Source organism: Naegleria fowleri (assembly GCF_008403515.1).
Source record: "Naegleria fowleri strain ATCC 30894 chromosome Unknown tig4, whole genome shotgun sequence".
NCBI lineage: Eukaryota > Heterolobosea > Eutetramitea > Acrasida > Naegleriidae > Naegleria > Naegleria fowleri.
In genome coordinates, this window is record NW_025407936.1 from 619507 (window position 1) to 632876 (window position 13370).

Sequence of the window (13370 nt, forward strand, 5' to 3'; positions counted from 1 at the left end):
CGGAGGCGCTCCTGATTCTGCCGAGCCTAGTTCCAAGCGAAACGTTGTTGTTTCAAAAGTTTTCAATCTTCATCCCAAATTTTTATTACAGACATCCCAAAAGTCAATTGAACTGCTCCGCATTGGTTGAATCGTATTGAATTGAATGGTTGTGAAGAGGTTGAATCGTCATCGGATAATGATTCCTCTGATGACTCATGGGATGATAGAATTAAGGAATTTGAAGACAATGTTAAGAAAATAGAGAAGAGTGTAAGAGAGTTGAAAGATATATTCCGCTCTTTCTCAAGACTTACAAAGAGAAGAATAAACATTGTCTTTTTTAGTATTTCTAAATTAAGTTGTCCAAATAAAGATGTCATTATGAGATCTTTATGATTGAAGAATTTCGAAATTTTAACTTTAACGCACGACACATTACACAGTACGCTTATCCTCAGACCACCAAGCATCACCGCTTGGTTCTGCCCAGCAGCCAGTAAACATGCCGTTTTCATTTTTGGATTCATAACACATGTCACTGGTTTATTCACCTGTCACCGTTAAGGTGTGTGGTTGTGCTGCTGGCTTTCGAACCTCAAGCTAAAGGGTGTGCTCGAGGTTGTCATGTCTAAACTGCTTGTTAGTGAGCGCAGGTTTTGGTTCGAAAAAATATTTTGATCATCTGTTGAATCTTCAGTTGGTTGTACGAAGACTTTGGCTCCTTTCAATAATGCCCACATGGATTTATCAAGAGTTTTGATGATTGTAGTTAGATTAGAGTTGGAAACATGTTCTAAAATTTTCTTCATTTCATCAACGTTGAAATTACAGGATGTATCTGTGGATGCGGATGTTCTATTTTGACTTGTGCTGATCATGTCAGTACAATCATGGAACCTTATTTCTGTAATTTGAAATACCCCTAAATCCTTGAGATCTTTTTCAGTGATTGTTGAAAAAAAACGTCCTCTTGAATTATTGGAGTGAATGTAGTCACTAGAAGGAAAGTTAAATTCCAAATATTCGGATGTTTCTACAACATGAAGTTCTTTGTTCTCTTGGAGCATTTGAATTGGTCCAATTATTTTGCTACAAAATTTATCCCATTTGGCATTCTCTCTGTAGTTCATCATCGAGCTCTTTTTGATTTTTAGAATTGGATAGTTGTGGAGTTTTCATTTTCTATTGAAAGTATTATCGTTGGGGTGGTGATTTTTACCGAATTGTTGTTGTAATGATCTGTTTGCAAATGCTCTTATCCAAACCAATTCAAAATGTTTTGGAATTAATTGCCATTTAGCTGTTATATCAGGTGCATTAGAAATTTCCTCAACTGCTTCCAAAATAGTTTCCATTTCTTTTTTTGAGTACACTTGTCTACCACAAAACAAATGCATCACTTTTCTAATTAGTTTAAACAAACATTCATCTTGCTCGTTTGTGTTCTCATGTTGTGTTTTGGATTCAATAAAGTTTCCCGCATGGTTGTATGTGATATGATCATACGTTTTCATATTAAACCCCAATTCTTCCAAATCATGAAACATGTTATAGGTATTGATCTAAAAACGTAAAATATCTTTGTTGTTCACTTCTCTCTTGTACAAGAGCATTTCCCAGCAGTTTTTGTAAGAAAGGAGCATCACCCTTAATTTTGGTGATGAAAATTTGAAAATTCAGCTTCTCTCCATTGAACCCCACAGTAATAATGTTGCTGGGTAAGTTAAAAATACTTTCCCCTATTTTCTGTCGGAGTAATTCTTTTAAATTTTGAGCGATTGTGGTGGAATGAACTGTCATGTCCATTATAGAAAAGAGTTGCTTCCCGATTTTACCCCATAAATAATCAAAGTTCTTAAAATGACGTTCGAGTTCATCCTTACGATTTATGTACGTCTGAATATTACCATTGCTCACGTCATAAAATAAATTAGGATCTGATATGGAATGTTCTATCTCTCTTTTAGATCTGTTGAGTGTATTTACACAAAAACCTAATAATTTGAGAACTAATTGCTCTCTATTTGCTTGCACTGCAGAATGTAAATTCTTTGCTATGCTTTTGCAGCATTTTCGTTTTTCGATTTCTTCATTGTTTTCCTCAAACAGTAAACGTTGAAGCGTTCTTATTTGGTTATCAGATAAATTCGTACCTTCTAACAAATGACTGCTTGTTGTTATTCGTTTTTTAAGCTTTTTTAACAGTCCTTTTATACCAGATCGGTATCCTCTTTGAAATATAGTTTTTGAATGCTCTCGTAAACTCTCTTTTACATGTTCATGCGTCATCAAGTGAGACATTGTTCCACCAAGTTCGAAAAATTCATCCAAATACCTTTGAGCTGCATTGTTTGCCTCAACTTTGGCCAAGTTTTTAATGTTATCGGTAATATTACCGAACACTTCACCGATTCCATTTTGTTCCTTAATGATAGTTATTGGGTTAGTTGTGTTTGGATCTGTGAGCAGGGCGTTATTATCACAAATTTTCACTGATTTAATGTATTCGCAACGATGTCTGTATAAATTTGTGAGCAAAACAGACTCTAAACATATAGGACAATCGGCATAAATTGTTTTCTTTTGACAATGATCACACGAGTTGCTGATTGGCGTTTTTTGAAGGATTTTTTGCACAAGTGACAATCCCGTTTGCATGATCGAAATCAGAAGCTGCAAGCTTAGGCATTTTATTGGAACCACACAACGGTTGTGGTGTTGTCAAATGTCTGAAGGTTATTTTTGTTGGCTTGTGGTCTAGACCACGCGGCAAAGTCAGCCCCAGCGAAAAACACTTGCGTGATCGTTGTCTGAGGAGAAGCGTACTGTGATTGGTCGGTTTAAAGGTATAGAAACAGCAGGGGTTCCCGAGCGGTCAAAGGGGGTAGACTCAAGTTCTACTGCGCAAGCTTCGTGGGTTCAAATCCCACCTCCTGCAAAATTCTTTTTTTTTGGAAAATAAAAAATGAAAAGCCTTTTCTTGGCGTTGTGTGACAACAGTTTGGAAAAAAAAAACACAATGACCCAAAAGAGAATCAAAAGTCTCGTCATGATGACAATTCTGCTTTCATCAAACCAGCAAAGAAGAAGACGACGACATCGACTCTTCAAATCAAACCCACGAATGATTCAGCATTGGCAACAAATCCGCAAACGAATCCACAAGATGTCCATCATCATGGTCCATTGACAGCTATTGTCCATCCTTTCACTCAACCAACCTTGAGTCACAATCTGGGAGGTATTTTCACCAATGTCTCTGATAGTCATTCGGTTTCCTCTGCATTTAAAGATGCTTATCATGAAGATGAAACGGCAACAACTAAAATTCTTAATCGTGCTCTTGCAACGAGTCCATCAGTTGCCAGCAACAACAAGTCAACACTCACCACCAAAAAGAACCACCACACTACACCAAAGAATCAGTCATCTTTTAAATCATGGTTTACCCAAAAAAATGAATTTTCTCAAGACCAGAAAAGATGTGACCCAAAGATGAAATTTATATACATCCCATGAGTTTTTTCAAAACCAATCAGTGGCATTGGTGATACCTTTCCTTATACGAATCTCATGCTTGTCCACATGTTTCATGACAACAGGAACACAATAGTTGGTATTGCTTTTGAAGGTTGGACTTTAATAAAGAGATACAGACAATAGAAATCATTTCACCTCCCACATGAATCAGGTTAATATTTAATATATATTCATAATGTTATATTAATCATTTATAGATCATACATTCGATTTGATCCAATCTCAAAAGCCCATTCGACAGTTGTTGGTCAGAGCTTAAAAATGTCCACAACTACTACTCCTGCTGAGACGGAAAATCCTCTTCTTCTCGTTAAACATTTCATGATGAATATGGTGGAGGATTGTTTTGATGTGTGTCAACATCAATTCAAGCATTTCAAAGATGAATCATCATCCACACTTGTTTCCGAAAAAGAATACTTTTCAAAATGTATTTCAGAGTGTCATGAAGCCTATCAGGAAGCACTTGTAAAAATTCAACAGCTAGAGAATAATAGCCAAACAGAAAAGCATCATCACTAATATCACGTATGATAACTGTCATACACACTAACGAAAAATTTCGAATCGGAAAATGATTCTTCTTTACATTTTCCGATTCGAAAATTCTTTACAAGATGATTCAAAAATAATATCCATCATTTCATAACATCAGATGGAGGAAAAAGAAATTTAATTGAAGCAATCTTCAGGAGGACTTTCAAACTTTTTACAAATCCTTCTTCTAGCATTAATGAAATAATTGTTCACTTGTGAAACTGAAATGTCAGCCATTTTGGCCAACTCTCGTTTTTGATTAGAATCTGGATATGGATTGTCCCAATTCATGAATAACCACTCTTTCAACAGCTTGACCGCTCGATCAGACAAGTATCTCTTATTCTTCTTTAGCATGGAGGTATTTGATTTTGAAATTTTAGCACTCTTATACAATGTTGAATCATCAGAATTAGTTTCCTTCTTCTTGTTACTTGTTTGAGAAGAGGTTGTAAAACTACTACTACTAGCACTTTGAACAGAGGAGGTGAGAACAGAGGAAGAGTAAGAGGATACACTATTGGATCTATCTCTATTGTTACACACAACCACTCCTGAATAAGATGGAGATGAAGAATTGAATGAAGTCGATAATGATGGTGGAGATGACTGTAGCAATGGGACTCTTTGCAATGTTGTCAGTGAATTCAAAGGTTCTTGCCTTTTTTGACTCGCAGCTGTCGAAGAAGAGTGAATCATTGCTTGTTGAGATCCTAGTAGTAGAGAATGAGATGGATTCATAAAACTTTGGAATGGTTCATTGTTTGGCGATTGAATAATAGGATTATTATTGACTTCTCTTGTGTGGTGCTGCGTCTTTTGAGAGGTCGTGTTCGAAATGTCATGTTCTTCAATATTCCTTAATATCTCCCCAATCGAAGGAAGATAATTTCGAGTGGCAGTAGAAATGGCAGGTTGAGAGGATGGAATAGGGCGACAAGATGATGATCTTTGAACATGAGTATTGACGGAAGGTTGAAGTCCATGTTCAATGTTCGAGTTGGCACCATTGACGTTTTGAGAGGTTGTTGTAGGGCGGTTGTTGTTGTTGTTGCTGTTGTTATACAAATGCTGACCTTCATGAAATCGAATCTTGTATGGAGTGAACTCCATTTCAGATCTGAACCCAAACTTGGTTAAACGAGAGATACCATGACGAGTCATTGTAGAATGATTCATGATTGTAGTGGTGGGTGCACTCAATGAATAATTGGCCTTCATCAACAAGTTTGAGGTGTAGTTGCTTGATGGAGGACTCGTATAATGATGAGGTGGTTCAAGACTCGACGACGTACCAGAGAGTGGTTGTGTGTTCTGATTCATTGTCTTGCTCACTGAACTGTAATGAAAAGAGGAATGAAAGGATGAATTCGATTTGGAACGAGTCATTCTCTTGGGCAGTGATTGAAAAGATTCATCAAGATGAGTCATGTAAGAGTGGTGGTGGTTTCTTGAATGTTTTAGTGCATACTGCAATTCTCTCTGAACCGATGGTGGTTCTTGTTGTTGGCTGTGGTGGAATGTTGCTTTACCAGTAGGATTAGAATTCTTAAAGTTGACATGAATTGGTTCAGCAGTCGCAAAATGACGAGTGATTGACGAAGAACCACAAGGTGGATGGGCATAGTAGGTTGTTTCTTGCATCCTTCTTCTTTTATGATGCTGTCAATTGGTTGTATTTTATTTGTTTTTCAAACTGCTCTTGTCACACTACGACACATTTCATTTTGATCGGTCACAAACTCTTTTTAGATTTTAAAATTATCAAAGAAAGTACACGCAAATTCTTTTTTGGAAATGACAAGGAGAGCTAGCATGAAGAGAAATTACATTATGTCTACTGACTTTGAATGAATTGCGCTTGAAATTGCATAAATGCCAATTCGGGAGAATTCTAAAAATGTAACAACACAACAAACATGATGCGAATAAATTAATGCCCTTTGAATTTTGTAGCAAAAGTGTTGAGTGACAAGATTTTCCAGAGAGGGAACTAGAAATATAAAGTTCTAGCGCCACGGTTTTTCGTTGAATCTATATTCAGATCAGTATTTCAATTCAATTCTTAAATATATTTTCATTCCCAAAAAAGAATTATATGGTCAACTATTTGTTCTACATTTTACACTTACAAGCAACGATTGGTTGGCGCTTAAATGCCAACTCTCTCATTGACACATGTTGAAATGATCCAGAGCTTGTTTTGTTCAATTATTGATCAACTTGTCTCAATGAAAATCATTCCTCTCTCTCTCATGATCTCTCTCCACCATTGGTACGTCACCCATTGCCATTCGAATTGCCTCATGTTGATTTATCTAAATTTGGAAAAAGACCATGGAATTATCTCTGTAAAAGGAGGAGTATCGCAGTGAAATGTTTGTGGTGGTGTTGCTTTGGACATCCACACTGTAAAAACATCTTTGATATTTTTGACAATCTTTCAATTTATTATCCTATGATGTGGTGTAGTACTCTTCATTAAAAGAAGAAGACAGATGCAATCAATGCAATCATCAAAACAACCAATGAAATTGAACTTTCTCTCATAGCACTTGAAACCTTGACATAGACGGAATTCACTTGCAAAGTATAATTACTGGAAGTATAAGCATTCAAAAGATTGGTCCAAGTGTCAGTCTTGGCATTGTAAAAGTACAAAAAGTTTTGACCACCAGCAGCAACAGATCCTTGTGAACAATAAGTCAAAGCCTCATTGCTTGCAGTTCCACAAATATCCATACCATAAACATTCACATTTGGAGAGTTAGATCCAAAAGCTGAGAATGTACTACCTCCAGATCCCTTCTTGACACCACTGCTACCAGCAATGAAGACTGTTCCGACTGATGAAACAGAAGTACCTTTCATGTAGGCTAATTTACGAATGGTTGACATGGAATCTGTTCCAACCTTGGTGCTCCATGTTCCATCGGTGTGTTTGTAAGCACAGAGACCAACACATTGAGCATTAGGGAATTTGGCAGCAGCAATGAAAAGGTCATCGACATTGAACAAGTTTGGATTGTAGTAAATATCAGTGACACCTGAGACACCATCGACTCCTGTGAATGTATTCTTTGAAGTATCATAAATACCAAATCCATAGCTATTGGAACCAGAAGTAAAGTTACCTCCCAAGAAGACCTTATTGATGGTAGTTGTTTGGAATTCATTCTTTGCAATGGCAGAGACTGAGTTGGCAGTGAATCCAGACATTGCCTTCCATGTTTGAGCACTATAATCAAACCAAGCAATGTTGGTAGCAGCAGGATTAGTCGTTGTGAATTGACCTCCAACAAAGACATCACAAGGGAATGACTTGGTATTGGTCACGATATTGAGACAATTGGTATCAATGGCAGTGATGGAAGCACCAGAATTGAATGAGAGAGTTCCAACTGTAGTCCATTCAGCCTTGTCAATTCTCCACATGGCAAGAGGACCAGTCTTGACTGAACCGACTTGTGTGAAAGAACCACCAATATAAACGTTACCAAAGAAATCGACATGGACAATATTGACTGTACCATCGGTACCATTGGACATGGCTTTGAATGCTTGTTCCTTCAAATCATAGTAACCAATGTTGTTGAATGTGGTTCCGTTAAAGGAAGCAAAAGAACCACCTATTTGTCAAATGTCAAATTATTTAGAGTGTTGTGATGATGCCATTATACAATGATACAACGCATACAAGTATTGACAATGATGATGAAATGTATTATTATTCAATATGGTTGTATACAGACAATGTATGATTGGATAATAGAGTGATTAGAGAGTTCGCAAGGATGTTTCAATAAGATTGTCGTCAATCATTGGAGCGATCACAGTGATAAAATTGTCATCATTATATATCTCACACACTCTAACAAGATAACCATCAAAATCAACTACGTACCAAAATACACTCTAGTGCTCAATGGAGATGACACAGCACTCACACAAGCGCAAACTGCCAAAATGACAGCAACAATTGCAAAGGAATATTTCAACATTTTTTTGTGTTGTATTTCACAGAGTTGACCATGAACATCAACGGTTTTAAATGATATCAAGTGATGGATGCTACCTTGCTTACAATGCACATCTTTTTGAATGGCGCAAGATGAACTGAATATTCGTTGTATTTTGAGCAATAGAATGTGACTGATTTGTATGAAACCAAGCTAAAGACGAAGCAAAGACGGATAAACACTGAGTGACCGTTGACAATGACAAAAAAAGGGTGAAAAATGGATGGAATTAGACAGGTCCTTTTAGAAAAGGAATTTGGGTGACAGCACAATTACTTCACTTGGAGATGACGGTGATAATTCGGATAACAAGGTTCAAGGACCACACGATCCCATTCTCATATACAAGAAGATGAAAGTAAAAATTGTAATGATCAAGCTTGATCATTTAAAAATTATTATTATCATTCACAATTAAGGATTCACGATTGCCATGATACTCGAATAAGTGTTCCAAGCCATCGTCAAAACTCCAAATACCATAATAAATACATTTAAAATAAAAGTGAAAAGAGAAATGGTTTTTCTCATAATAATTAGATAGAAAAGAGGAGGTAACACAAATGCAAGAGGATTAGGAGAAAGAGCCTATTAAGGAATTGTTGAAATGAGGGTTGATCATTGTTGAATCATTATTTCTACTTACACCAATGAAAGACATGACAATTCCGAATTTGTCTCCAAATATTTCAGCCAAACCAACAGTGACCAGTACAATGATGGATCTGAATATTCCACTTGTTAAATAATAGAGAACAGAAGACAATCGTGTGGATGTGACAAATCTTTTGATTTTGTCTAACAATTTCTGTAGAACTTTTTCGTCAAAGATTTCTCCCACAGGCATGAGCACCACTTGAATTTGTCAAAATTCATTTGATTCATTGAAAGGTTTGAGATCATTGAGCCATGATTTTCAACTTACCTGTATAAGTTAAAATTAATTCCAAACAAAGGCATGACTGAATAATGTACACAAAGATTGAATCTTGTGGTAAATTTGCAGTAGCACTTTGTTTGATATTATAAGGGAAGAATTCAAATACCAACTATTCAGAAAAAATCATAATAACATTCGTGAAGAAATGACAAATTGAATGATCAGTGAAATTGAATTCAAAAACTTACCAACCCAAATGCCAAGTTAATAATAACAATAAATATAAATGATAAATTAAGAGTCCAGTAATAGGCTTTTCGCTTCTTCATACTTTGTTCGACACTAAGCATCATAGTATGTGTGCAAAATAAGAACATGGCACTTCCAATGAATAATGGCTTGACAGAAAAAATGATACCTTATCATTTGTTAAATGACATGAATACACTTACAATAGTTGCAGGCTCAATAAAAGCTACATGAGCATACTCCCATGGCCATTTCATATTATGTCTTTGATAAATGAAACCATAAACAATGACGGATCCAAGAGCAAACAATAAAGCAAGAGTTCCAATAAGAGTCAATGGAGCTAAATATTTGTAAGATCTTATCCATGATAAAATCACAAATAGAGGAATGAAAAAGAGCATCCAAATTCTGAGAGGAATTTGAGAGACCATTCCATTTAAACATGAAGCCTTCAATGTGGTGTTATTTACAAAATGATATACCCCATTCGATCACTTACCATCAACACTAAATAAATAGTTGCAACACCAATATTACATGACATCATTAGGAAATGTACGACAATGCTTCCAACATTTCCCTATTTTCAATAATTTCACATGAATCGTTGACGTACTCTAGACATTGTGTTACATGCTCACTTACCATTGCTTCATATCCAATGTCAGCATAGGTAATAATACGATCCTCTTCATAAATATAATCGTTAGGATCGATAGCCTTTGGTATTGTTGTCACAACTTCACCAGTTTCTGGATTTTCAATTCGTGGAGGTGGATGTCGTTTAGGATACACTGGTTCAGTCTCTGTTTCACCTGTCTCCTCATTCACAGTTTTTTTCTTTGAAATTGGAATTCGAATCGATCTAATTTTCCAATATTCTGAATTTTCTTTAAACTCTTCTTGAGATTGAATGTATCTTCTACATTTGATTAAAAGCTTCATCGTATAATTACTCAAAATTGCCAATAAAATTAATGTAATGACTCCTGCTAAGAGTCCAGATTGTTTTAAGGCCCAAGGAAGTGCAAACGATCCAGCACCTGAAACATTTGAAACATGATTGGAAAATAAATCATATTAACATTCGAATATAAATTCATCTTTTCGTTTGAAAATTATTTGTCAGACCTACCAGCAAATGTTTTGGTAATGTTCAAAAAAGCAGAGACTGCATTCGTCTTGGAAGGTAATTGTTTTTTAATTTGCACTTCATGTTCGTTTACTTTATCTCCTCCTCCGTTATTTTCATCATTTTGATGATGATTAATTGAACCACTCCCCATCAAGAGTGATACTCCTTCCTCATTTGTTCCACTCTCTCCATTAGTGTAATAATCTCCGTTATTCATCATCAATCCATGATCTCCTTGATGAGCATTCACTAAATATCCATCATCAGCTCCTGTTCGGAATGAATTAAATCTCAGATCCATTCCACCTTCCTCATGAAAGGAAGAAGAAATATGCGGATGGAAGGACGGTTCGAGGGATGACATTTTTTTTGAATTTCAAAAAAATCAGGAAATAACTCCGATGAAAAACTCCCACGGAAGGAGGAGAAATCAACTCCGAGTTTTTTTTTATGATTCGTCGTGGAAGGTAATTTCAACATTTTTGATGGGATGCAATCATGAGTGTACATTTTGTGTTGTTTAAATGCAATAGAAGGACAACTATCAATTAAAGGAGGAATGAATATTTTCAGAGCATCATAACTGCTTGTGTGTTCGAATTTTCCTCGAAATGGAAATTTTTTGTTCATTCAAAAAAAACATCTCTACATGACTTGGTTGACAACCATCAACAGCTGTTCGATTTTGAACTGTGGTCTCTGACATCAATAGCAGCTCCCTTCAGTTTTAACACATCAATCCACCCAACTCTTACGACATCTATTTGCTTCCCTACAAGGACTAACAAATACCAAAAAACTGACATTTGACACTTGTCGTTACATCCCATTTTCCCAAACTCGAAACTATCAGGTTTTCCGCATTCTGTGTTCACCCACCAACCATACAACAACACCACCATCATCACAATATTAATTTATTTTCAACTCTCAACACCATCATCACTTTAGAAAATGAAAGACGAACGTGTGAGCGTTTTGGACATTATAAACACTTTTGAAAGCACCAAACGATTAAGTATGAGCGGAATCAATGGAGCGTTTGATTCAAATACAATGCGCTCACATTCTCTGTTTCAATTACAGGACGAGGATGACGATGACGAGATACTTGCTGCTGTTAAATCACCCACTTTCGATTCATCAGACGATGAAGACAATGACACTGCAGCAGACATTAAGAAAATTTCTGCTAATATTACATCCATCGTTAATTTTTCGAGTTCAGCAGAATCAAAATCATTTGAAGTGGAAAATGGCAAGTGTGAAAAAGCATTGTTCAACATTGCTGACATGGCATTTGAACTGCACAACACAGTAACGGACGAGAAACAAATGATGGACATGATACAAAAAGCAGAAACACTATCAGATCATCCTCTAGATTTCACCAAAGATCTGTTAGATCCAAAAAAGAAATGCACACTTCTTCATACAGCTGCAAAATTAGACTTTCTAACTGTTATGCAATATTTACTCGATAAACAACCAGAGTTGTTGGAATCAAAAGATAGAGCAGAGGCAACTCCTATTTTTTATGCTTGCTCGAGTGCTCACAGCAAGAGTGTGACCATGTTAGCCATTAATGGAGCGAATTTAAATATTCAGGACAAATATGAAGCCTCTCCTCTCAGTGTCTCTCTCAACTCCAAGAATAAGTCAAAAGGATTTTCTGTTGCACGAGTGCTGCTTGGTTTTCATGTAGATGTGGAATATAAGGTATATTGTGGGAATAGTATTCTTCATTTAGCCTGTCGAGAAGGCGATTTAGAAAAAGTTCAATTCATTGTTGAAGATTTGAAACATAATATTTTCAGAAGAAATACCAAACAAGAATCATGCTTATTCAGAGCAGTACGACACCCACATGTGACAAAATATTTGTTGGAATATTGTAATAACCAAATTGGTCATGAAAAATTACTCAAATTACTCTTTATGAAAAATGATAAGGGTCAAACAGTCATTCATCATATATGTTCAAAAGGATACTTGGAAAGTTTGATACACATTATTTCAATGTTGTCTCATGATGTTGAAAAAATTGAACAATTGTTTAACGAAAAAGATTCTGCCTATGGATTAACTCCATTGCATATTTCAGTGCTCTCAGAACAAGAAGCCATTTTCGAATTGTTCATAAGATCTAAAGAAGTTCAATTGGATGTACAAAACAAGATTGGCGATACTCCTCTGCACATTGCCGTGCGAAATGAAAATTTGCCCATGATCAAAGAACTCTATCACTTGTACAGTTCAAAAAGTCTTCAACTCAAAAATTGTCAGAAAAAGACCATTGAAAAATTGGCAAAGGAGAGAAATATTGATTTAAAGAAAATGGAAAAAGAGCTTGAGCAAGATAATGCAGGCATTCAAAAAGAAAGTTTTTGGAGTTCGTTGTTTGGAAAGAAGAAAAAAGAGAAGACTAGAAACACCATGAGTTTTAGCTCACAATCAGCAACAGAACTTCAATCAAGAATGTCCACAGTTTCTAGACGGAATTCTCTTCTAGTTGCTGTGTCTTGGGATCCTCAAAAGTATGCAGTTGGTTACGATCAAATTGACTCTCAACACATGCAGTTAATTGAATGGTTGAAGAACCTCAGTGAAGCCTCTCTCACAAAACAATCACATTGGGTTGTTGGTTATACGATTGGTTGTTTATTGGAGTATACAGGTAAAGTATTATTTGTAATAATGTGACACGACATGAATCATTTTTTAATCATTCTTATATCCAAAATGAAATGCAGAATTTCACTTTGAGGATGAAGAATTGTTAATGATGAAGTACAGAAAAGGTATTGGTGAGGATTATGTAAAGAAGCATTTGTTAGAACATGAAACTTTTACTACAAAAATTCGAAACATGCAACGGGAATATGTTAAAAATCATAGTACAAGTTTGGACATTGAATTGCTGAATTATCTTATTGATTGGCTTGTAAAGCACATCAATTTTACAGACAGAAAACTTGCTGAATTTGTGAACCATCATCCACCAGACGATGAAGTAAAATAATAA

At 35.8% G+C, this 13370-nt stretch overlaps 5 protein-coding genes across 5 annotated transcripts; 1 reads left to right on the plus strand and 4 right to left on the minus strand.

Annotated features, from left to right (window-relative positions):
- Positions 1 to 1530: 1530 nt before the first annotated feature.
- Positions 1531 to 2640, minus strand: FDP41_007854 (uncharacterized protein; the record flags this gene model as incomplete). Its single annotated transcript, XM_044711644.1, has 1 exon — positions 1531 to 2640. One exon carries the CDS (start codon positions 2638 to 2640, stop codon positions 1531 to 1533), a length of 1110 nt encoding a protein of 369 aa, XP_044568652.1.
- Positions 2641 to 4194: 1554 nt separating this feature from the next.
- Positions 4195 to 5703, minus strand: FDP41_007855 (uncharacterized protein; the record flags this gene model as incomplete). Its single annotated transcript, XM_044711645.1, has 1 exon — positions 4195 to 5703. One exon carries the CDS (start codon positions 5701 to 5703, stop codon positions 4195 to 4197), a length of 1509 nt encoding a protein of 502 aa, XP_044568653.1.
- Positions 5704 to 6540: 837 nt separating this feature from the next.
- Positions 6541 to 8060, minus strand: FDP41_007856 (uncharacterized protein; the record flags this gene model as incomplete). Its single annotated transcript, XM_044711646.1, has 2 exons — positions 6541 to 7688; positions 7964 to 8060. The coding sequence occupies 2 exons, from the start codon at positions 8058 to 8060 to the stop codon at positions 6541 to 6543; spliced, it is 1245 nt and encodes a 414-aa protein (XP_044568654.1).
- A 432-nt stretch (positions 8061 to 8492) lies between these two features.
- FDP41_007857 (uncharacterized protein) lies at positions 8493 to 10709 on the minus strand (the record flags this gene model as incomplete). Its single annotated transcript, XM_044711647.1, has 8 exons — positions 8493 to 8666; positions 8725 to 8933; positions 9004 to 9127; positions 9207 to 9356; positions 9411 to 9659; positions 9710 to 9790; positions 9856 to 10253; positions 10346 to 10709. 8 exons carry the CDS (start codon positions 10707 to 10709, stop codon positions 8493 to 8495), a joined length of 1749 nt encoding a protein of 582 aa, XP_044568655.1.
- A 590-nt stretch (positions 10710 to 11299) lies between these two features.
- Positions 11300 to 13367, plus strand: FDP41_007858 (uncharacterized protein; the record flags this gene model as incomplete). The annotated part of the gene is made up of 2 exons (XM_044711648.1): positions 11300 to 13022; positions 13099 to 13367. The coding sequence occupies 2 exons, from the start codon at positions 11300 to 11302 to the stop codon at positions 13365 to 13367; spliced, it is 1992 nt and encodes a 663-aa protein (XP_044568656.1).
- Between the last annotated feature and the right edge of the window lie 3 nt (positions 13368 to 13370).